Source organism: Oryctolagus cuniculus, chromosome 16, assembly GCF_964237555.1.
Source record: "Oryctolagus cuniculus chromosome 16, mOryCun1.1, whole genome shotgun sequence".
In the NCBI taxonomy this organism is placed as follows: Eukaryota; Metazoa; Chordata; class Mammalia; order Lagomorpha; family Leporidae; genus Oryctolagus; species Oryctolagus cuniculus.
In genome coordinates, this window is record NC_091447.1 from 55,297,158 (window position 1) to 55,321,679 (window position 24,522).

At 56.1% G+C, this 24,522-nt stretch overlaps 1 protein-coding gene across 3 annotated transcripts in view; it reads right to left on the minus strand.

Annotated features, from left to right (window-relative positions):
* The window catches only part of GRB10 (growth factor receptor bound protein 10), a 113,816-nt gene that overhangs the window by 7,595 nt on the left and 81,699 nt on the right, over positions 1–24,522 (minus strand). For all 3 annotated transcript variants that reach the window (XM_051853162.2, XM_051853161.2, XM_070059469.1), the window contains exons 5-14: positions 16,128–16,284; positions 13,510–13,625; positions 12,593–12,661; positions 10,547–10,684; positions 8,073–8,183; positions 5,668–5,766; positions 2,269–2,346; positions 1,347–1,463; positions 698–764; positions 466–553 (exon numbers count right to left, since the gene is read on the minus strand). In XM_051853162.2, coding sequence (XP_051709122.1) covers positions 466–553; positions 698–764; positions 1,347–1,463; positions 2,269–2,346; positions 5,668–5,766; positions 8,073–8,183; positions 10,547–10,684; positions 12,593–12,661; positions 13,510–13,625; positions 16,128–16,284 — 1,040 coding nt within the window. The remainder of the gene's footprint in view (positions 1–465; positions 554–697; positions 765–1,346; positions 1,464–2,268; positions 2,347–5,667; positions 5,767–8,072; positions 8,184–10,546; positions 10,685–12,592; positions 12,662–13,509; positions 13,626–16,127; positions 16,285–24,522) is intronic.

Consider the following 24,522-nt stretch of genomic DNA (forward strand, 5'->3'; position numbering starts at 1 on the left):
TAGGGGGTGCCAGGGCATTTGGCAGGGCCTTGCAGTGTGAGCTGTGGGAGCCATCCCTGCATCACAGCCTGGGCTCTCCCTTCTAAGTCCTGGCCAGTATAGTCTGGGATGAGCCTTGGCCCTTGGGACAGAGACCTGAGAATGGCTTGTGCAGGAGACCCAACCCTTTCACTGGGTGCCCCCATGAGGCCCTGATAGGAACAACACAGCCCAGCCCACAGGGGCTTCAGACAGGTGGGACGCCTGTGTCAGATACCACGTGCCATGGTGGTTCTGGGTGGGGGCTGTCTCAGCACGGAGCTAACCGCCAAGTGAATAATTCAACAGTGTGAGGCACAGGAGCCCGTCAGATATCTGTTTGGGGCTCTAGTGGGACAAACACAGCTGGAATCTCTTCCTGGCATACCATGGACATCTCCACACCCCCACTTCTTCCTCTGGAAGATGAGCCCAACAGCTCCTTACCCATCCACAAGCCCTTGCTGCTTGATGATCCTGTGGGACTCCTCCCTGGAGATCCTCCCATGGAACCAGTGCTGGGTCCTGTGGATCACTGTGGGCCAGGGGAAAGGGATGGAGTCAGAGCACCCCTGCATGCAGCTGCCAAGGAGCCCAGCCCGGAAGCACTGGAAAGCCCAGGCCAGCTGGCAACCTGAGGAGGCCAAGGGAGGGGTGGAGGTATGTGGTCCCTGCTTACCGGTGCTGAAGGAGTTAGGGTGGAGGGGACTTTGGCTAGATAAGATGTTCATCCGAGTGCTTCTCTTCTGCAAAAACAAACCCCAAGGTTAGCACGGAAGATGGTGGCAAACCCACAGCACCTGGCATGGCCAACCTAAAGTGGGCTTGGCCTTCATCACTCTTGAAGCCCCTACCTGACCACTGAGGATGGTGGGCTCAGGGTTCCCAGGTGTTAGAAACAAAATGAGCTGGTATGTTTCTAGCCTTTCTGGGACTGATGGAAACACACAACCAGCATGGCCTACAAGACAGGCTCCATCTAGGAGATGAGCAGCAGCCCTCGGGGCTTGGCTGCCTTCCCCACAGCCTATTCAATGTTTGCCAATAGCCTGGGACAGTTTGTGAGCAGAGGTGTGCATAGAGCCAAGCAGAGCAAAGATCTGTGTCTTTCATGCCCCTTCCAAGAGAGCCCGGGGACAGAGGCCATGGGCTGGCTGGCTGCTGGGAACATGGATTACTGAGAAGAGCCAACTGCATCCTGCAGCTAACTTGGGTGCCCCTTAACAGCTCACTCCTGCCAACACCTGCAGAGCCATTGTGCTGGGAGACTGAGTGCAGGGGAGGTCACTGGCCAGGGAGCCTCTCAGGGGGACAGGGCTGCAGCTTACCCTCCAGGCATGGCCCTCCTCCAGGGCAGCACTCTGGGCTTCAGCTGGATTCTCAATGACTCTTCCTGTTTGCCCAGAAAAATCCATTGCCACAAGAGAGTTCTCAGAGACACTGCGCTAGAAAGGAAAAGCCACACATTCTCAGCACATGGAACTAAACCACCATCTAGGGGCCAGGGAAGGCCTCTCTGCCAATGCCTCCAAGCTCCCTGAGTTTTGAAAGTTCACTGATGCTGGCTGAAAACTCACTGACCAGAGATCTTTTGGGATAAACATGACTTTGGTTTTTCTTAACATGAACAGTAAGCATTTGGATTTTCTTACAGTATTCAAAGGCTGTTGGGGAAGCCTCCCATATCAGCAGGTTCTGGGGCATGCCACTGTTCTCAGGCTCCCCAACTTGCACTAAAATATATGGAAGAAACCTAAGCACCAACGGCAGCTGCCTCAGCTGTGGGAAACACTGCACTCTCCTCTGTGGCTCATCTGCTGACTCACGGGCACCAAGTCTGTAGGGTCTTAAGATGGTGTCTTGTGAGGGTGAAACATTCCTGCACCTTCTGGGGACACAAGGTACACTGAGGTCACTGAGAGTGCTCAGAGACTCTCCAAACCCTCACCAGGAACCACTGGACCCTTCAGTAACCCCCATGGATACTGCAGCTCCAAGGAGCAAAAGGCCAATGACAGGGAGGGCAGCCATCAACACCCCTCCCTGGACAGACATGCAGGGCAGGGAGTTGTGTGGGGAAGAATTCACTTAGTTATGCTAGAAAGGCTAAACACCCACCTCCTGGGAAGCTGGTATGTCTGGGACACACCAGCTTCCCTTGGCTACCTGGTATGAAATCAGACACCAGCCAAATGTGCAGATGCAGAAGTGGCCAAACAACAGGACTCTGGGGGTTGCAGCCCCACTTACCACTGGTGTTGCAAAGGGTGCCAGCAAGGCCTTCCTCTGCTGAGGGATGCGATAGTTCTGGTACAGGAGCATTCCATACTGAGGAGGAAAAGGCAGAGTCAGTACCAGGGCCTTCCAAATGCCACAGCAGGGACAGGTAACGCTGAGCACAGAGAGTGAGCCCATGACACCTGGCACACTTCCCTCAGTTCTGCTGCTACTGGAGTTACTGGTTTTGGAATGGTCCAGAGGGGAGTGGGCAGGGCCGTGGCAGACACAGTAATACTAAGAACATCAACCAAGTCCTGTCTTAGGTGCTTTATGCTATAACTTCGTTGAGTCCCCTCCAGTCACTCCTCCGTTTACTGGAATTTTCCATGTTTTACAGATAATGTAACCAAAGCACAGGAGTGAAGCAGGGTGCCCAGATTCTGGGAAGGACTCAGGACCTGAATGTACACAGCCTGTCCCACATCAGTGCTCTCCCTGATGGCAAGGCTGACTTCCTGATCAGCTCTCTGCTTTTATCACCATGGGAATAAGGATGAAATATTCTGCAGAGTCTCTCACACATTCAGGTTCTCACGTTCTACTCCCAAATTAACCATTTCACCATCTTGACAAAGAATAAGAAAAGGAAGAAAGGCTGAGGTGAACAAAGCAGTTAGCAAGTTGTATGTGTCTTCCTCTTGACCTCCCTTCATGAACGCCAGCTCAGCCTGCAGTATATGCTCATTTCTAAAATAAAGATACTCAGAACACAATGAAAAATCTAATGTATGTATAGCTGCACTCCTGTGGAAAACTTCTGAAGAGATAATGGGCAAGAATTTTCCAAAGTCAATACACATTCTAGGAAGATAAGAAGCCTGTGCCCAGACACATCATGGATATGTTAATAACATACAGAGGCAAAGGAAATGTGAAAAGCACCAGAGAAAAATAAACCTTACTCTCATGGAAGGGCAGACTGCTGACATTTTCACCTTAACAATGAGAGTTGAAGACAATGGAAGGGGTGACAAGGCATGAGGCAGTAACTGCTAACTTAGCTCTGGATGAGCACTGAAGTTTCTTCAGTAATAAAGGTGACATAAATGTTGAGGAAATTTCTTAGGCCCACACTAAGAATATACATCTAAGGTGAATTACAGTGTGAGTTAGAAGAATGCAAATTCAGATTGAAGTACAAATATGTAGGTAATAAAAAAAAACTGAGTATATCAAATAATCTTCAGAGGTCTTAGATATATAAATAATATACATGCCAGAGACACTTCAAAAGGAAAGAAGACATTAAGTGAAGTGAAATTTCTTTAATCTGGCCTGAAAGTGGCAAAAACACTAAATTATATGTGATTTTATTAAGGTGAAATTTGTGTTGCAATGCTTAGGGTAACCACTGGAAATAGTAATTAAATATATAAGTAAGGGCTTAATAGAGAAGCAATTGATGAACCCAAACAATTAAGAGGAAGACAGAAGAGGTGGGACAAATGGGAAATGATAGATTCAGGTAGAAATTATCAATTTACCACATTAGATGACACAATTAATTCACAATACGTGCTCCAATAGGACTATCACAGTAAAAAAAAATTATGTTGTATGTGTAAGAGATACATACTTAAAATGTAAGGACTCAGGAAAATATGGGCAAAGAAAAACTAAACCTGAATCAAAACAAAGCTGAGATAATGGCTATTGTCAGATAAATTAGAGAAGGCATTGCTAGAGCTGATGAAGCAGACCTCCTAATGACATGGGATTGATCAAGAAAATAGAAATATCCTAACCTTTGGTGGTCACCTAATAAAACACATACTTTAATATCCATATGGATGTGTATGTGGCCAGCTTTTGGTTTCCATGGTTCCAGGACCCCCATGGATAGCCAAGTCTGCAGATGGTCATATCCCCTATATAAAATGGTATAGTATTTTCATGGAATGAATGCAAACCCACTTGTATACTGTATATTATCTCTAGATTACTTGTAATGCCTACTACAATGCAAATGCTATGTAGTCACACCTGACTGTTTAGGTCATAATAACAAGAAAAGATGTATATGTTCAGTACAGATGCATGGGTTTTCAAAATATTTTTGATCCATGATTTGCTAAATCTGGATTCAGAGCCCCTGAGTACCCAGGGCCAATGTGTATGTGTTTCCATTACACACATACACACACGAATTAAACTTGCACAAAGAAAAGCTTGGCATGGATCCTGGGAGATGACTACAAGGTTCTAGGAATGTCTTATCTCACAGGTGTCCTGTGTTTCCCCAGAGATCATGCCAGGCCACACAGTCTAGACTAACTATGTGATTCATGATGGGGGCCTTGGGCCACACATGTCAGTTCTGGAGGGGAGGAGACCCAAGGTCAGCCATGCAGGTGATCAGTCTGTATGGCCAACTGCTGATGAAAACTGGATACCAAGGCTCAGGTGAGCTTCCTGTGTGTTGTAACATACACATTATTGCTGAGAGAAGCAAATGCTAGAAGTGGACAGCTGACTGTTCCTACTTGGTGCTCTTTGGGGCTCTACCCAGGCACCTTTTTCTGTAGTAAATATTAATGTAAAGCCTTTCATTGAAAAAACTAGAATCATTGGGACCAGCACTGTGGTCCAGTGGGTAAAGCCACTGTCTGCAGTGATGGCATCCCAAATGGGCACTAGTTTGATTCCCAGTTGCTCCAGTTCTGATTCAGCTCCCTGCTAACAGCCTGGGAAAGCAGTAGATGATGGTCCAAGTTCTTGGGTAAGATTTCAAAAAATGTTGCACCGAAATAAACAGATCACTTAACTGCACTCCTCACAAGTGTTTCCAGGTCCCTCTGCACACTGCCACTTAGCTCTCAGACTTACCTGCATGATTGCAGCCCACAAAAGCACTGTCAAGGGCATCAGCCCAATGGTCATCATCATACACACGGTCAGTGTATCCTAGCAGCCTCCTTCCCCCCAGAGCAGTACCCCCAGGGAAGCTGCAGGTCTGCTTGGCCATGAGGGTCACTAACCACCCCCCTCACTCTGCTCTCTCCCTGTCCTTACTTTGCTGACCCTGCCCCTGCAACCCAGTGGTTCTCAACTCACAGCAACTGCCTCCCCCACCCCCACACCTGCCATCGTCTGGGGGTGCTTTGGTTGTCCCACATAGTTAAGGTGCTGCCAGTGTGACACACAGTATACCCCTACGTCTGACAAAGGACTGTTCAGCCCCAAACAGCAGCCATGCTGAGGCTGAAAACCCAGTTTTGCCCTTTTCCACATTCAGCCCTGCCGGAAGCCCCTGCCATCTTGTGTGGAGAGCTGTGTGGCTACGCTTGACCAATACAAGCTACCAGCATTTGTGTGACACAACAGAGCCCATGCCAGCTGTGGATCCCCAGGCAGATACGCTGCCAGTACCTTAAGGAGACGGAACGCAGTCATCCAGCATATGCGGCTTTGCTCATCCTCTGCACACAGCAGTCGCAGTTCCTTGATTTCATTCCTCACTTTGTTTGGCTAAAGGAGGTCAAAGAAAATCCACTGAGCAGGGCACGGTGAGTCAGGGAGGGGACCTGGGAGGCACATGTGCCCTGGGGAGGGGGCACCTGTCCACCTGCCCAGCAAGCCCTTCACAGCTTCCATCCAGGACTGGCTCTGGCCCAGGGGAGGTGATGGAATGTCAGAGAAAATCAGGGAGCAGGACAGGACAGGATGGGGTAACAGGAGAGGAAAAGCTGGGTTCCATGGGAGGAGAACCTGCCTCGGTTACAGAAGGGAAAGCCTCTGGAGGTACTGCCTGCACGGGCCTGAGTGGGCAGCTAGGCCTGGCCTCATGGGCTGTGGAGTGTGTGGGCAGCACCAGACTGGGTCCCAAGTGGAAGGTCTATGGTGTGCAATGTCGCCCGAAGAAGGTGGGGTTGTGGGTATGGAGGGAAGACAGATGCCCCGGCAGAGGCAGAGCTGTGTGACCAGGCAGGAGACTGTTGCAGATATCAGCTGAGTGGGACTTCCACGTGAATCCTGACCTGGATGCAAGGGGCAGTGCTGGGGAGGACTCCGCTCAGCCTTCCACCTCAGTAAGCCAGAGAGCAGCTGGACACGAGCAGCTGCCCCTGCAGGAGAAGCAGTGCAGCCGGTGCGGCATGGGCTGGCGCTTCCTGGCACCTGCAGCTGCTCTGGTGGCTGTCTTGAAGTAGATGTCTGTTACTTCAGCTCCCTTAACCTCAGGGCTCACCCTAAGAAACCCTGCACATGCCCTGTTTTTCCTATCTGCACATGCCCAGGATGAAGTTTAGTCATAAATAAGGCACAGAGGGCCCTTAGGGACAATTCTGTAACAACACATTGTGATAAGCTGCATGTCAATGTCTGTCTCTCTGGAAATACCCCCTTGTAATTTCACCTTTTCCTCTGCGAGGAGCAGGTTACAGCTTCTCTCTGGCCACCCACATTGCCAGCAGTGGGGCTACACTTGCACCAGGCGTCACTTGAATTCGGGCCCAGAGACACTGCAACAGCCGATCCGGTAACTTGGAAGGCTGCTCAGTGACTGGCAGGTGGCACCAGTGTGGACCCGCCAGACCAGGGAGTGATTCACATCCAGGGTGTTCAGCACTCTGAGCGGTGCACGACATAAAACTAACACATGGCTTACTTCTAGAACTTTCTATTCTGGACCATGGCTGACTGCAAGTGACCGGAAATGGAAAGTGAAGCCATGGACAAGGGGACGGCTGTGCTCAAGTGGTGCGAGGTGCAGTCGTAGGATGGCATTCACTCCCTGTTTCAGCCCAGGCCCAGGTCTGTCCCCTGGGGGTGGCGCCTGAGCTCTGGCTGAGGTTGGCTGCTGGGGGGAGCTCTCAGCACAACTGCTCTCTGGCTACTTGATGTGGGCAACATGGCTGATGAGTTCCTACTCCACAGAATCCGGAGATGAGATGAGGTAACTGATCTAACTGTGAGCAGGACAGCTGAGCCATGGAAGTATTCGGTGAAATCATCTGACAATGTGATCATCAACATGCCACAACTGCACGAGGAGAAGGGCAGCGACCAGCCACAGGGGTGTGTGTGTGTGTGTGTGTGTGCGTGCGTGTCTGCGTGCATATGTGAACCAGGGGTCTTCAAGTTCATGGAAAATGCTGATTATGAAACACCTATGTACTGACTTAAAAACATTTGCAGCAAAATAAACTTTTCAATCCCCTTTTCAGGATCTTTTTGAAGTTCCCTTGTGTGTTTGTGTATGTGTGCACAGATGTTTGCACATGTGTAAGGTGTGCACAGTGGACAGACGCATGTGCCCAGGCACAATGCATGCTTTTATAGGAATGGATAACTACAATGTGAACCTGTGTTTCTGTTGAAAGCAAACAAAGCACAGACACACCTGGGGGACTCCCCTGTGGCCGACCCGGGGTGGAGGGCGTATCTTCATGCAGAGCCCAGGTCCGTGGGAGGGTGGGGCATGGGTACCTTGATGCAGAGCCCAGGTCCATGGGAGGGTGGGGTGTGGGTACCTTGATGCCAAGCCCGGGTCCATGGGAGGGTGGGGTATGGGTACCTTGATGCAGAGCCCATGGTCCATGGGAGGGTGGGGTATGGGTACCTTTATGCAGAGCCCAGGTCCATGGGAGGGTGGGGTATGGGTACCTTTATACAGAGCCCGGGTCCATGGGAGGGTGGGGTATGGGTACCTTTATACAGAGCCCGTGGTCCGTGGGAGGGTGGGGCGTGGGTACCTTGATGCAGAGCCCGTGGTCCGTGGGTGGGTAGGGGGTACCTTTATGCAGAGCCCGGGTCCGTGGGTGGGTGAGGGGTACCTTTATGCAGAGCCCGTGGTCCGTGGGTGCACTGTACTGCTTCTTCCCAGAAATCAGGGAGAAGATGTTGCTCTCCTCCAGGTCAGCAAGCAGCTGCAGGTGCCTGGGTTCCTGTGGAGATGCAGCCAGACCTCAGTCTGAGCACAAGCCTCTGTCTCTCGTCTCGGCTACCGGCAGGAGAGGCCTGGGCACATCGCACTCCTCCCCAGCAGACACTTTAGGGCTAGGACCATGGCGTGAAATACGTGCTAACTTACAGCTAACTCATCCAGCCTTCCTGTAAGAAAACCACCTCCCAGCACCTGTGACTGCTGGGGTGGGAAGTCCTGCAGCAGAAGGCGGTGTGTCAGTCAACCAGAGCCTCATAGAGGATGGGGCCATGAGGCTGCCAAGGAGCCGGAAGGTTCCCACCACCCAGCGGTGTCACAGCCGCCCTAACACTGTGGCGTGTGCGCTTGTGGCGGTGCTGGTGTTGGCTTACCCGCTGTGCTGCAGGTGCACAGAACAGCACACACACAGGACACGGACCTCGACAAGGTGCAACCACAACTAGGCCCCCGGTCCATGCAGTTGCTGCGCTCCATTTTTACTGTTTTTTACAGGGTGCTCATTTCTAGCTACAACAAAGCTTCAGGTAGGTCTTCAGGCATTGCTGTCACAGGAGGTGACCCTGTGTGGGCCCAGGCTCATGCATGTGGTGTGTCTTCGTTTTTCTTTTAAGTATAAAGTGTTTAAAAAAATGAAAAATACCAAAAGTCGAAAAAAGCTTATAAAATAAGGAACTACAGAAAGAAAACATTTTTGAACAACTAATACGCTTGTGTATAAGCTAAATTTAATACAAAAGAGTCAAAACGTTAAAAATCAGAAAGTAAAAAAGTTACAGTAAACCAAGGCTGAGTTATGAAGAAAGGGTTTTTTGGAAGTGTAGTGCAGCCCCTGTGTGCACTGTCAAGACCGCCAAGTCCAGGGGTGGCTCCCAGGCCTTCACACGGCACAGCGAGCCCCGTGCCACAAGCTGCCCCCGTGGTATGTCCTGTCTCTTACCTGTCACACCACGGTTGCGCTGTACCTTTTCAGTGGGCAGTACACAGGTACCACCCAGCACCGTCAGCACTGTACAGGTCACACAGCCTCAGCGCACAGCAGGTTTTCCCATCGAGGGTTCTGTAAGTGCCTCGATGTCCACTTACAGTGTCCACTTGAGGACATGTGCACAGTGACTCAGAGGTACATGTCTGTATTTGATACTTCTGCCAATTCAAAGCCCTGTGGCCAGGCCAGTGCTGTGGCCTAGCTGGTAAAGCCGCTGCCTGCAGTGCCGGCATCCCATATGGGCGCCTGTTCAAGTCCCAGCTGCTCCACTTCTAATCCAGCTCTCTGCTATGGCCTGGGAAAGCAGTAGAAGATGGCCCAAGTGTTTGGGCCCCTGTGCCCACGTGGGAGATCAGGAAGAAGCTCCTGGCTCCTGGCTTCAGATCAGCACAGCTCTGGCCATTGCAGCCATTTGGGGAGTGAACCAGCAGATAGAAGACCCCTCTCGCTCTGCCTCTGCCTCTCTGAAACTCTGCCTTTCAAATAAATAAATAAATCTCAAACATAAAAAGAAAGCTCTGTGATCAAATATTCAAGGTAAAAGCTTGAATATTGAAACTTGACCCAAAGGGCACAGTTATGAGCACATTTTAAACACAGGCTCACACCCCCTTTCGTTTGTTCTGTGTTCAGCATCCAGTTGTGCCTCCAGTTCTCCCTGACAGCTCGTCCCAGCCTCCCCAGCCCAGCTGTGTTCCCCACTCCAGGCCCCCTGTCTGCGGCTGCAGTGGGAGCTGTGTGCAGGTCAGGGCGGGCCGGCAGCAGGCTGCCCTTCCCCGCTCCTGTGAGGTCACAGCCTGCCGCTTGGCACACTCGCCTGGGCCCCCAATCCCAGCAAGAGCAGAAGAGACGGTGGCAGCTCTTAGAAGGGGGAGCTCAGCCAGGGCTGGCTGGACACAGCTCCCGCTACACAGAGTGGTCACAAGAGACAGCAGCTGAGGGCATCCAGAGACCACAGGAGACCTGGCTAAGTCCCCAGTCCATCAGCTCTCCTCTGAGGCCTGCATCTGGTTCCCATCTCTCACCTTCTCTTACCACCGGGGCCACACACCACACTGAAACTCACTCCAAAACACGCCTTTGAGAATGAACGTCGGGCCGGCGGTAGGGTGGCAGCAACCTCGCCGTCAGCCTGCGGCTGCCTTGAATCCCAGGGAAACCAGAAGGCTGTGTTCCCAGCCACAGCAGAGCCTTGCAGGCCTGCGTGCCCACCTGCTTCGATGTAGACCAGTAGACTGGTGCCTCTGCATTTAGCTGTGACACAGCGAGCGCATTCCTGAGTGCTCGCAAGTCTGAGAGGCTAAGGCACATTTTACCAGCACACCCACGCTCCCTGGGACCCGCCCAGCTGGGGGCGCCCGGGCAGGGGCCACACTCACTTTGGATGTTCCCTTAGTGGAGCAGTAGAGGCCAGACCGGCGCAGGCACACATACAGCCTCTTCCACGACTTTCTTCCCAGCTCCTTCACGTGCAGAAATCCTTGAATCTCAGGGCAGCTGCTGGCGTTCAGGAAGTTCTGCAGGGCGAGAAGGTGGGGGTCACATAACACTGAAACACCGGGAGTGGGCGCGTTAGCACAGCCGACATCCTAATACCGACTTCTTGGGGTCAAACCAAGAGTGTTCTTCTATCCAAAGTCTCAGCCCCGTGTCAGCCGGCACTGCCTAGAACACTACGGACCTTTCTAGCAGCGATGAATACAGAGAGAACTTCCTCCGTGGCTGCGGCCCGAGAGTACCCTGCCCGTCCTACGTCTGCACGGACGCGTCAAGCCAACAGAGCGAGGCAGCAGCCAGGCCCAGCAGGGGCTGACCGGAGGCGCTAGGTTGGGAGCCGGTGTATGGCTGAGCTTGAGCGGTGCCGTCCACTTGTACACGCGGACCCTTTGCTGACAGCTACTGATTGGCTAGCTCCTCCCAGGGCAGCCTTGAGAACAAGGCTCTCCCGCAGGACGGAAGGCAAGAGCCAGGCTCAGAGTCAAGTGTGGCGGTGACACTGCTGGGTCCTCGCCACTGGGCTGAGAAGGGAGGAATCTGTCTCCTGCAGCGGGACGGGCAGGCTGGGCAAAGCCCCGGCACGAGGCTCCCGGCCTTGCGAGTCTGTACAATCACGGCGTGGCCTCCCTAGGCGGAGCCCGTGGTCCGTGGGAGGGTGGGGTGAAGTGAAGGCAAGGAGGACGGTGAGTCCCCCTCTCACGGCCCCTCCCACACCCAGAGTGTTGACCACTCTGCCCCAGCAGGCTGAGGCTGTGGTCGGGGGCCGGGGGAAGACTCGACTTTCCAACGGCAGAGACAAACGTTGTCATCAACAAAGCAGGGGCGGAACTTCCCAGGAGCTAAATGTTCATGGTTTCTCTCGTGTCTGATGCCCGGCAGGCACTGGTGGGTGCCTTAAGGAAGGGTTTGCTTCCATGGCTCAAAGTGTCGCATATACAGTTTGAGGGGCACCGCAGTACTGCCCCTTCCGACCCTAATGGGCCCCAGGGGCTCCCCCCAGTGGCAGGGAGGGGAAAGACCAGGCTCTCTTGGCACCGGCTTCAGAGGCTGAAAGACTCCTGCTTATTACTGTTTTTCATTTTTTTTTTTTTTTGGACAGGCAGAGTTAGACAGTGAGAGAGAGAGACAGAGAGAGAGTTATAGACAGTGAGAGACAGAGAGAAAGGTCTTCCTTCCGTTGGTTCACTCCCCTAATGGCCGCCATGGCCGGTGCTGCGCCGATCCAAAGCCAGGAGCTTCCTCCTGGTCTCCCATGTGGGTGCAGGGCCCAAGCACTTGGGCCATCCTCCACTACACTCCCGGGCCACAGCAGAGAGCTGGACTGGAAGAGGAGCAACTGGGACTAGAACCCAGGACCCCAACCGGGACTAGAACCCGGAGTACCAGCGCCGCAGGCAGAGGATTAGCCAAGTGAGCCGCGGCACCAGCCTTATTATTATTTTTATTGACAACTTAGGATGCAAAGTACTCTGCTTTCAAACTTCTAAAACGTGAAAACGAGATGGCCTGGGTTATATAGTATGTGCGTGTTTGGAACTTTTTCTCTTTGAAATAAAAACCAGCTTCCCAAACTCCTCGCCGGGCACACTTCTGTCTGATGATCTCCTGGAGAGGCACCGAGTGGGCTCAGGGCTTCTGTTGAACGTACACACCAAGTCACTGTGAAAGGCCTTTGTGGGACCCGGCCTCCGTCGCTGCAAGGCGGACCGGGTATCTGCAGTCTGAGCGGTCGGGCAGGGAGGTGTCGGGACCCACGCTCACAGAGACCTCGCTGCCGTGAGCTTCAGTGTCACGGCAAGTTGATCCCACGTCCGGCTGCTCTCCGGTAAACACTTACCTCGTTCCCCCGCCCCACGGGCAGCCCAGGCATGTGACGAGGCTGCCATCACGCCCCCCGCAGCCCCAGGAGAAACCGTCGCCCCCCGTACCTGCAGCAGCTGCGTATGACTTCCATTGGACTGCTGGCACCAAGTGACCATTTGTTCCGGGAAGAAATTCTAAAGGAAAAGCAAATGGGTCAGGGGTTAGCCTCAACAGGGGGAAGCAGGTACAGCCGTCTTCTAATCGGCCCCACAGGAGTCCTCGCGTGCACATGTACCAGAACCGCCGTCCTGTGGCTCCTCGCTCCCACACAGAAAACCCCTCCTCCAGGAGCCTGAATTCGGTTTCCTTAAAGGGCAGCCCTGAGTCCTGAGTATCCACTACGCCCCTGCGGAGTTCAGGTCTCCTGGTGAGCTCTGCCGCAGGGGCAGGGTGTGGGTTCAGGGGAGCGGTAGGGATTCCAGAAGCTCGGCAGCGAGCAGTCTAGGGAGAAGTGTCCTCTTTCTCCCCACAAAGTTTCCAAGTTTGCTCCTGCTGAATGAAACAGCAGCTGAACCATCAGCCAGAGCGAGTCCGGGTCTTGTCCCCAAGCCGACCCGGGTGCTGCGACAGCCACAAGGCTCCCGCCAGGGGTCTCACAGCAGAGAAGAATCGGGCCAGTCAATCATACGATTCCTCCACCCCTCCTCGCCTGCGGACGGGGCGCTCGGAGCTGGGAACAGTGAGCTTCTCTCCAGCGGCACCGCTTTGTTCCAGGCGACCGAGGAACTCTGGGAAAGCCCCCCCCCCCATGGCCACCGTCTGGAGAGGCAGCCCACTGCGCCCCCCACCCAGTCATGAGGGCATCTGATTGAGCACCAAGGGCAGGCGTCGAGCAAAGTCTGCGGTGCGAAACAGCAACCCAGATGCTCGGGCCCACCTGCTGGGCCACAGGTCCCAGCAGCCTCTGTGTAACTGCGCTCCATGGAACCCCGACAGGAGCCCCAGGAGTCCCAAACCTCAAAGCCAAGGAGGCACGACTTACCACAGGGTTTCTGAAGAACTCGTATTTCGCATAATTCTTCCTGAACAGAAATTTGCCCTCACTTCCCATGGTGCCCTCCACCTGCACCACCAGCTCATGGTCTTCCAAGCACCGCTCTGCAGGGAGAAGGATGTGTATGAGCAGCTGGGTGAGGGCCAGGGCGGGCACTAAGCCGAACGCCAGGAATGCCGCTCCCCGCTCCCCGCCCCGGGCCCCAGGACGCGGGGTTCAGGCCGGTTCTACCCAGGGAATTGGGCAGAACTGGACCACCACCTGCATCCACACGGAAAAGACACCCTGGAAGCAAGGGATGAAGTTTGGGCAAAAGCATTCCTGAGCCAAAGCAGCTCGGAACGCAGGGGAAGACTCCACTGTCACCAGGGCGCTCGTCTCAGACGGCCACGCCGGCACCAGCAGCCGCGTCCGGAGCTGCTCTGCTCTCAGCCCCGCGCTCGGCATTGGGGGGCCACGGCAGACCCAGCCCACCTGCCCTGGGCACGGCCCCGGCTGGGGGAACAAAGAGCACTCAGCACCTGCCATGCACCACAGGACCCTTGGGAGCCAAAGCCTGTACCCGCCACACGGACACAGCCTGCAAAGCTGTGAGCCAGTAAACGCCGCCTTCCCAAGCGGTGTCGGGTGTGCACGTGGACGGGGACAAGCATGCACAGCAGGGGCGCTGATATGCCTGTGTGGGCTCTGAAATGTGTGCTTTAAAAAAGCCCTTTGAGGGGCCGGCGCTGCGGCGTAGCGGGTAAAGCCGCCGCCTGCAGTGCCTGCATCCCATATGGGCACCGGTTCGAGACCTGGCTTCTCCTCTGCCCATCCAGCTCTCTGCTAGGGCCTGGGAAAGCAGTGGAAGATGGCCCAAGTGCTTGGGCCCCTGCACCCGTGTGGGAGACCGGAAGAAGCTCCTGGCTCCTGGCTTCAGATCGGCTCAGCTCTGGCTATTGCCGGCAGCGCGCGCTGGCTCACTCTCTCGCTCGCTCGCGTTCTCTCTCTCTCTCTGCCTCTCCTTCTCTCTCTGTGTAATTCTGACTTTCAAGTACATAAATAAAATCTTTAAAAATAAAATCCCTCTGAAAGTTCCTTGGTTACTCTGTGTCAGAGCATGACATCCCTATCTGTAGTGCTATCCTGGCTGAAATGGACCTCCCAGGGACCCTCAGCGGCTGTGCCTTGAGCAGACAGGCAGGGGCGCCAGCCAAAGCCGGAGTCATCGGACCCCAGACCGAGGCACGCACGGGGAAGTTCCTGGGGTGGGAATGAGCACGCGGCTAGTGGCCGCGGAGGAGGCTCAGCTGTCACAGACAGGCTGGCCCTCAGCAGAGGTGGGCAGAAGCCAGCGAGAGGCCCAGCGGCTTACTTCTAAGAGCTGGGCAGGTCTCAGTCGTGGGTGGGGGAGGGGTTGATCCCCGGCTCCAGCATCTGATGCCAGCTTCCGGGGCAGACCCTGGAAGTCAGTAATGATGGCTCAAGTAATTGGACTTCGGCCATCCTTGTGGGAGACCTAGATTGAATGCTTGCTTCCTGGTGTCAGCCGTGGCTCAGCCCTGGCTCAGCCCCGGCACAGCCCCGGCCCTGCAGGCTTCTGGGGAGTGACATAGCAGCAGATGCTAACCCTCTCTTTCTGCCTCTCCAAAAAATGTTTAACAGAGACTGGATACGAAAGTACAGGGGTAGGAAGTAGAGCAACGACAAATTTCTACGGCGTCCTGCAGAGTTCAGTGTGAGGGCTCAGCTGGGAGAAGCTGTTGATAAACCAACACTCCAGTCTGCAGGGGGACGGGGCACGTGTGACCTGCCGGTCTTTCACGGCTCTCCAGAACTCAGGGCAATCCGCGCTGCTCTCCTCTCCCTCAAGACCTGGGAGCAGCAGAGCTGCCGACTCAGAACACTCTGGGTTTCAATATTTGGCGATGACTTTGTAAGCACCGTGCTGTTTCCAATAACTTAAGGAAAATCTAAAATGTTTGCCTGAAGCAGGCCACCAGAGCACACCAAATAAAATGCTTCCTGAGGTCTGGAAACAGCAAATGTTTTCAAGTATGTCTTTAAGGTCGTCTCTCGCTTTCTGGGCATCACACACATGCACACATCACACATACACACACTCACACCTACACTCACACACACCCAAACACCCCCAAATACGCCCATTCACACACCTATCCATAGCCACTCCCCCATACACACCACTAGGGCTTTCCTAAGCAGCTCAGCAAGGGGTGCCACGACTCAGACACGGGTGAAATTGCTCTCTGATGCCGTGGGTCTCAGCACACGGCCACCGCTCTCTCCTCCCACGGGCACGGGCTACTCTCCCGAGAGGGGCTGCGGCAGTATGGTCTTGTGGGTGGCCAGCCTTCTCCAGGACCCCGGAGCCTCCCCTAAGCCACAGCCTACAGGTGTGCAGCAGTCCCACCGGGAGGGGCCCCAGGGAATTGCAGCTTCAACACCCAAGGCGAGACTCTCGGCACCGAGGGGGAGGGGAAAGGGCTGGGAGGGGGAGGGGGCAACATCCAGGGCACCCTGGCGGCCGCTCACTCGCCAGGGCTGCCGGGCCACACACGCGACACGGGCAGTGGCCCTGCCAACCCGCCCAGGCTGCTCCCTACCGAGTCCCAGGTGTGGGTGGTGTTCCACCAGGGTCCAGCTGTTGTCATCCACGCAGTGACTCCTGTAAATCAGCAGCTGGCACAGGTCCCGGGCTGTCATGTCCGTCAGAATCTCCACCACTTTGCTTGTCCCATCCTCACTAAAGACCTTGACATCCTGTAACACACAAGGAGACACACGCAGGTCAACAGCTGCGGAAATGAAAATGAAATCAAACAGAAGACACGGACACAGTGCAACTCCTGCACACAGACAACTGCGTGTCCCAGCAGCTGGTCTCTGCTGGCTGCAGCGGTGCAGGACAAAGGCCTGTCCACCTCCGCTGGGCACCACAGGTAGGATTAGCACATGACTCCTTCAGCCCACGGCCAAACCACAGACCACTCATCGCGGGCAGCCGGTGGTCTCACAGTGGACCAATTGCAAAGTCAGGCAAAGCAGCAGAAACCCAGGTGTCTCCCCCAGCCCCCAGCTTCTGACCCGGCCATCTCCACCCCCGGGGTGCCTGTCCCGACTCCGAGGCTGAGAGCAAAGCTGAGAAAAAGTGGCACACGCTGAACCCTGAAATAGCAAAGCAGGCCCAGCAGGCAGCGCCGCGAAGCGCTTGCACCCCCCTCCAAGACTGCAGGCCCCTTTCCCCAGCACTGGTCAAACGCAGCTGCAGTACAGGCGATCAGAGGCACTGAGCCCGGCACAGCACTGGCGGGGAAGACGAGGGGCTCTGAAACACTGCACCCCCACAGCACAGCAGCAGCAGCAAGGACCAAGACGGCATCTTGAGCCCCAGCCGCCTCTCACCAGGGGTTGCTCCCCGTACTGCCCACCGTCCCAGCAGCCCGGACTCCCGCTAGCCTGACGATGCCCGGCTGCCCCCACTTGTCCCTTGGGAAGTGACTTGAGCCAGCCGCCAGCCTGGCAGCCCGACTGTGTTCCTCCCCGGCTGATGTAACTGCCACAGGCTGCTCTCCCAATCCCTGCTCATGACCCCAGGGTGGAGGTGAGGACAAGACACCACCACCACCACGAGCTCCAACCAGCCAGCCAGGGACACGCGGGGTCTCTGGGCCCAGCCAGCCAGGGACACGCGGGGTCTCTGGGCCCAGCCAGCCAGGGACACGCGGGGTCTCTGGGCCCAGCCAGCCAGGGACACGCGGGGTCTCTGGGCCCAGCCAGCCAGGGACACGCCTTTGGTCTCCAGGTGAACGCCTTCCTCATCAAGGCTTTAACACCAAAGAGAAAACTTGGCCCCTGCAGCCTCACCTCTTCCAGGGCAGGGCGAGCCTGCATCCCCGAGTCCAGACTCCTAACGCCCCTACACCTACGCTTGTGAGTGAGACTCGGCCATTGTCTCCGGGAGGGCCGGACTGTGTCGCTGTCCCTCCCAGCCCAGCCACCAGCCCTACTGCAGGTTGTTGCAGACTCTGAACCCCGGCTGCTCCGTGGCTACCCTCAAAATGTCCACGTCTGGTTTGAGCAGCGTAAGTTGGGATGAGCTGTGTCCATTGCGCACTCCCTCTCCTTCTGGTCTCCACAGGAGGCTGGGCTGGCAGGCCACACAGAAGGGCAGGCAGGCGGGAGACGGCTACTCCCGTAGTGAGGGGCCACCGGTGGACAGACTCTCCGTTCCAGGAACGGGACCGGGACTGCTGCGCTGCCCACGGCGCCCTGCACACGCCTCTCTGGCAGTCTCCCCACACTTCCAGGCCTGATTTCAGCCAGGAGGGGCCCCGGGACGGAACACGCTGTCCACAGCAGCAATCTCCGCGGGGCAGACGCTCGGGCTGTGGGGCTGCGGACGAAGAGTGTTTGTAGCGAACACCAAGGGCGTTACGCAAGCAGCGGCCGCCCGCCACGGAGCCTCCCAAAGCCTGAGGCCCCAGAAGCAGTGCTCTGTTCTGGGCGACGACCCCTCAGCAACCACGGGGCAGCGTCGGGCCTTGTCTGGGAGGCAGGAGAGCGTTCTGCCAGCCCAGGGCCGCCCTGGCTCGCTAGGGTTCCAGCATTCGCACGGCATGAGGGAGGGTACAGGGGTCTCAGAGGTGGGTTCAGGCCACGACTCCACAGGGACTCACAGTTCAGCCAGGGGAAGGTGGGTCAGGTAGGTCCCTCCCAGGCCAACACTTGCCCTGGGAAGAGAGTCGGGAGCAGCGGGCAGGTGGACAAGCTGAGAGCCTGCAGTTCCAGCTGGGCCCAGCCCCCCACGGCTCAGGCCCAAGGCTTGCTGTCCCATCACGTGGCCCTGCCTTGCACACACACGGTGCTATGCCCCAGATACGGCGACAGCACCGCGAGGACTCGTCCTGTGGATAGGACGAGGCCTCTACAACCAGCCAGAGTCCTGATCCTGCCTCGGCCCCATGGGGGGCCCCCATGGTGGGGCCGGGCTGGGTGGTCCGGCCCCTCTGGGGCCTCAGGCTCCACACGTGGCACATGGGGGTCCCTACGCAGCAGCAGCCTTGGAGTGCTGTTCAGAGAGCTCATGAGATGGCCCTGGAAAAGCTCCCACGAGCTGCGCCCACCTGCCCGGGGAGGCGTGCGGATCTCATGTGGACAGGGAACAAGGCTCCTGCCAAAGGCTGCAGGGATGTGGTGGGGACAGGCGTCAGGTGGCCACTCCCCACCCTGATTCCAGTCCCGGGGAGCAGACCTGGACAAAGTGGCCAATTCCAGCTTCCTGGATGACCTCGTCTCTGTGGCAAAGGCCACGCATGAAAACACAGGGTGAGGGGACAGAGGGCCGGACGTGTCAGCAGCTGACACCTTCACGGTTGGTGCAGAAGAGCCGGACCTGCTCTGAAAGCCCTCCGTGGTGACAGGAGCGCCACTGCCTGCAGGCTGTCCAGCGCCACCTGCTGTGCGCTCCTGTACAGAGCGGCAGCCAGGGCTTCCTGCACACACCGAGGGAAGGGTATGTCACGGGCCCAGTCCACCTGGGGCGCCTGCCTGGCTTTCTGTCCCTCTGCTCGCTGCCCCAGGCAGGTGGAGGGTGGGGGCTCCTCGGGGCTCCTCCCTCCCGTCAAACTCAGCATCGGCCCCACCGCGGCTCTGGGCGCCAGGCACACCTTGCTGCAGCTGGCCGACTGCCGGTGCCAGGAGCCTCCTTGCTGAACTCAAAAGACCTCTGGACTCTGGCCAGGAGGCTCCGCCAAGGGCTCTGCAATGACCACCTCGTAAAAATAGAAAGCGAGGCCCTCTCGGCCCCAGCTGCAGTGTCCAGTGTCCCTGGCCAGCCGGCCTGGCATCCTGACGCACACACTGCCCCAAGCAGCTGAGGCCCGGCCCTGACCTCCACACAGAAATCCAGACCTCAGGGTATGGAGTCAGCGGTGCTCAGGCCCAGTTCCTCTTCATTCTTCCTTGTGCAACTCTACCTCTTGGGCCGAAAGCTCCCCAATGGCAGGCGTTGGGTGCAGCAGTTAATGCGTCACGTGGGACACCCACATCCCACATCACAGTTACTGCTTCCCGCCAGGGTGTACCCTGGGGGGTGACTGGCGATGGCTCAGTTCTCAGGATCCGTCACCGTGTGGGACCCAGACGGAGTTCCTGGTTCCTGGCGCCAGCCTGAGCAAACCTGGGCTGTCACAGGCACTTGAGGAATTTACCAGTGGATGGAGGATTTCTATTATTATATATTTTTATAAAAATAATAATTTTTATGGGGCTGGTGCTGTGGTACAGTGGGTTAAAGGCCCAGTCTGCAGTGCCGGCATCCCACTTGGGCACCGGTTCTAGTCCTGGCTGCTCCTCTTCTGATCCAGCTCTCTGCTATGGCCTGGGATAGCAGTAGAAGATGGCCCAAGTCCATGGGCCCCTACAGCCACATGGGAGACCTGGAAGAAGCTCCTGGCTTTGGATCGGCGCAGCTCTGGCTGTTGCGGCCAACTGGGGAGTGAACTAGTGGATGGAAGACCTCTCTCTCTCTCTCTCTCTCTCTCTCTCTCTCTGTAACTCTGAATTTCAAATAAATAAATAAATCTTTAAAAATAATAATTTTTAAAAAGCTCTGGTAAGCTGTGCTGAGACTTAGTGATTCTCAGTGCCTCTCTGAAGTACCAGCGGGAACGCCTTCTGGCATGGCCACATTGTAACTGGAATGCTAAAGGACGCACCCTGGGAGGGTAACCATAGAAAGGGACAGGTAGGGATGGCCAGTGGAACACTACCGTGACCGTGGAACCCTACTGTGTGATAAACCCCACTATGGGTGCTGCATTCCACTGAGACTGCTGAGCCCACTGAGGGCGCTGAACCCCGCTGTGACTGCCAAGCCCCACGGTGGGTGCAGTGATTCTATGAGGGCTCCAGAACACGGAGCAGGGGCAGCTCTGCTCAGGCAGGAGAGGAAATCTCAACTCCAGGGCAGATGCACTGCCTCCCACCCCTCCCACCCCTCCCCACCCGATGAAGAATGTTCTGGAAGGCAGAACAACCTGTCAAGGAGATGGAAAGAACTGGAGCCGGCATTTGGGCCCAGGGCTCCCTGGCTCTCCAGGCAGAACCAAGCAGGGTAAGGGAAGTTAATTTTGGTGAAAAGGAATGTGTTTTACCTAACGCTTTTCAGCTCCTTGGTTCCAAATTAACAGCATCGTTCCTGTTCATCAAAACAGGAAACCAAAACAGCACCAAGAGCCTCCCAAGGAGGTTGAGCCCAGCTCCCGGCTTGGAGATCAGTGGCCCAGAGGCTGAGGCACGGGGTGAGGCCGGAGCGCGGTGGGGACGGGGCAGGGACGGCAAGCAGGCTCCTCCTGGCGTCCCTGGTCTCTCTTTACAAAGGCATCAGGACTGGGTCGTGGGCTCGACCCCACAGCCTGACCCACTCCCTTCACCTCCCACAGGCCCCACCTGCAGACACCACAGTGGATCAAGCTGTGGTCTCGTGCACCAGCCGTTACCACAAGACACTGGGCTTCAACGTCTGCATGCGCCTGGGGGCCAGATCCTTTACAGATCAAAGAAGATGCAGGCTGAGTTTGTCCTGCCACGTGTGCACATATCTACATGCATGCACGAGCACACACATGCACGAGCACACACAAAGCACATGGACAAATCATACACACGAATATATGCAAGGACAGGTACAGAAACATGCATCCACACAAAGCACACGTTTACACACACGTACACAAGAACACATAACCCATGCACACACACACGAATGCAGATGCGTAGACACATGCATGCAAAAGCATGTGCACACCTAAGTGCATGTATACATGTACACAATTCATGGAAACATATACCCACAGACACACATAGAAGCTCACAAATACACACACGTACAAATATATGGACATGCGTGTGTGCAAACATGTACACCCATCTACATAAACACATACATGTACACACAAGCATCCACACACACATATGCACAGGCACATATCTCGGTTTTTACTGTAATACATTCACTGTAACAAACTTGGAACAAAGGAAGAACACCCTGGCGATGACCCCCAGCTCCTTGGTTCCCTGCCGTAGCCCGAGGGGCCGCCCACCCGCCACTCCACGCACAGCCAGGACAGACATGGAGACCAAGTCCAGTCCCATGGCAGCTTCCCACGCCTGGCCTCATGCCACGTCATCGGCACTGCCCAGCTGCAGCCCCGTGGCTGTTTCGGAGCCTGTCAAGTTTCTCCACGTGCTCAGCTCCAACAGGAGACTGCCAGTGTTCCCTTCCGGTTGTGGGGCTGCTGGGGACCTCGCACCTGCGCCTCTCACTTTCTTCAGAGGAAGTGCTGTGTGCCGCACGTCAGCCACACACCCTCTCGCATGGGAAGCGTGCCGCAGACAGGGCGGGCTGGCCACGTCCCCACAGCTCCTCCAGTTAAAGCAGGCAAGGGGCACAACGCAGCACGGCTGGTGTGTGGCGTAACCCTGCGTCCTCCGCTTCCCTGTTGGGGCAGCTCCCTGCAGCCAACCCTGAGCACACAGACGGGCGTAGGTGACAGCAGGGCCTGCTGTCCCCCCAACCCCAATCCCTGACTGCTGGCGACTGGCAGGCGGGCTCGGGTGGGCATCCCCCAGGCCGTGCAGAGTGCACCTACTGCAGAGTGAGCGCCTAGCCAGCCATGGCTCCCACAGCCTCCCCTCACCTGCCTTCTCCTTTCACTGGTGGAAGGGAGGTGTCCACACAGGCCAGCTGTGCAGCAAGCAGCCTGGACCAGGAGCAAGTGCAGGACGTCGGCCTCCAAGAGGGCCGGGGCCGCTGCGCGGCACAGCTGCTGTGCCTGCCGAGACCTCACGGCCACCGGGCAGGGGGCAGGGAGGCGCACGCAGGCCAGGCAGAACAAGGGCAGACGGGCTGCAGGGCAGGGTGGCGGAGCTGAGGCAGGCTTACTGGGAATTCAGGAGACAGTGAAATCCGAGGGGCGTGGTGAAGATGGGGGAGAGAGAGAGGGAGAGGGAGGGAGGGAAGGAGAGGGAGAGAGAGAGGGAGGAGGGACAGGAGGAGGAAGGGGGAGGAAGGGAGAGGGAGGGAGAGGGAGGGAGGGAAGAGGGACAGGAGGAGGAAGGGAGAGGGAGGGAGAGGGAGGGAGGGAAGGAGAGGGTGAGAGAGAGGGAGGAGGGACAGGAGAAGGAAGGAGGAGGAAGGGAGAGGAAGGGAGAGGGAGGGAGGGAAGAGGGACAGGAGGAGGAAGGGAGAGGGAGGGAGAGGGAGGGAGGGAAGGAGAGGGTGAGAGAGAGGGAGGAGGGACAGAAGAAGGAAGGAGGAGGAAGGGAGAGGAAGGGAGAGGGAGGGAGGGAAGAGGGACAGGAGGAGGAAGGGAGAGGGAGGGAGAGGGCGAGAGAGAGGGAAGAGGGACAGGAGGAGGGAGAGGGAGGGAGGGAAGGAGAGGGTGAGAGAGAGGGAGGAGGGACAGAAGGAGGAAGGGAGATGAAGGGAGAGGGAGGGAGAGGGAGGGAGGGAGGGAAGAGGGACAGGAGGAGGAAGGGAGAGGGAAGGAAAAGGGGGAGGGGGGCTCAGAGACGACAAAGGAGCTGCAATCCCAGGACTCCTCCACTGCTGGCCGAGACAGCAGACGCCATGGCCACACTTTCACAAGGGGAGCTGTCACTTAGGGCTGTGTTTTGATCCAAGAAAATGTATTTGCAGAAACATATGATTTTCACCCTGAAAATCCCAGTTCATCTGCTAAAGACATCTGCTACCAACGGAGTTTAGACTAACACTCTTCACACTACCAACAGAACCTTACGTTTCAGAATTCGGCTTCCTCACCATTCAAATGGCATCGCATAATCACAGAAACACCGACAGCCGGCAAGAGCAACGGTCACCAGTGAGATCTGTTCTTTACAAGCTCCGCGAGGGGCTGGTGTTGCAGTGCAGGGGGTCAAGGTGCCACCTGCCACACCAGCATCACGAATCAGAGCGCCGATGCCAGTCCTGGGTGTTCTGCTCTCAATCCAGCCCCTTCTTCCGATCCAGCTCCCTGCTCACGCACCACGGAAGCAGGGGGATGCCCCAAGTGCTGGCACCCCCACCACCACACGGAAGACCTGGATGCGGTTTCTGCTCCTGGCTTTGGCCTGGTGTAGCCCCTGCCATCGCGGCCACTTGGGGGCAGAGGGGAGTGGAGGTAAACCAGAGGATGGAAGCTCTCTGTCTCTCTTTCAAATATATAAAATGATTTAAAAAAAAAAAAAAGCTCTGAGCTCTACAGGGGCTGGCACGGCATTGCGGTGTAACAGGTAAAGCCAGCATCCCATATGGGCAATGGTTGCTGTCCCAGCTGCTCCACTTCCAATCCGGCTCCCTGCTAACAGCCTGGGAGAGCAGCAGGAGACGGCCCAAGTGCCTGGGTGCCTGCACCCACGTGGGAGGCACTGATGAAACTCCTGGCAACTCACTTCGGCCCGGCCTACAGCTATCTGGGGACTAAATCAACAGATGAAAGATCTCTTTCTCTGTCTCTCCCTCTCTGTAACTCTAAGTTTCAAATAAATTAATTAGTTTTTTAAAAAGCCAAACAAATCCCCATGGCCTCCCAGTTTGTTCTTGTGGCAGTAAAAGTTAGCAACCTACAAGAGCAACTGGTGACCGTGTGCGAGGGCCGCCTCGCCCACATATCAGCTCTGGGCCTCCAGACGGACACCTGGGTTACAAAGATAAGGCGTCCAACAGATACATTTCACAGTGCGGAGAGCAGACCCAAGCAGTCAGTGCTACAGAGCCACAGGCAGGTCTCCACGTGGCAATCAAACATCAGAGGAGGTGTTAGTCTACACACACCACACACAGGGAAGGGAATGACGAAGCCAGGCCCATGCCATTCGCACCCAGGGCGGAGTACAGGCTCTCCCTGGGCACCTGCTCTGGCTGACCCGGGGTGCGGTGGTCTCTGGGCACCCTTCTCATACTCAGGGCTCTCTCTCATCTTAATCCCAAAT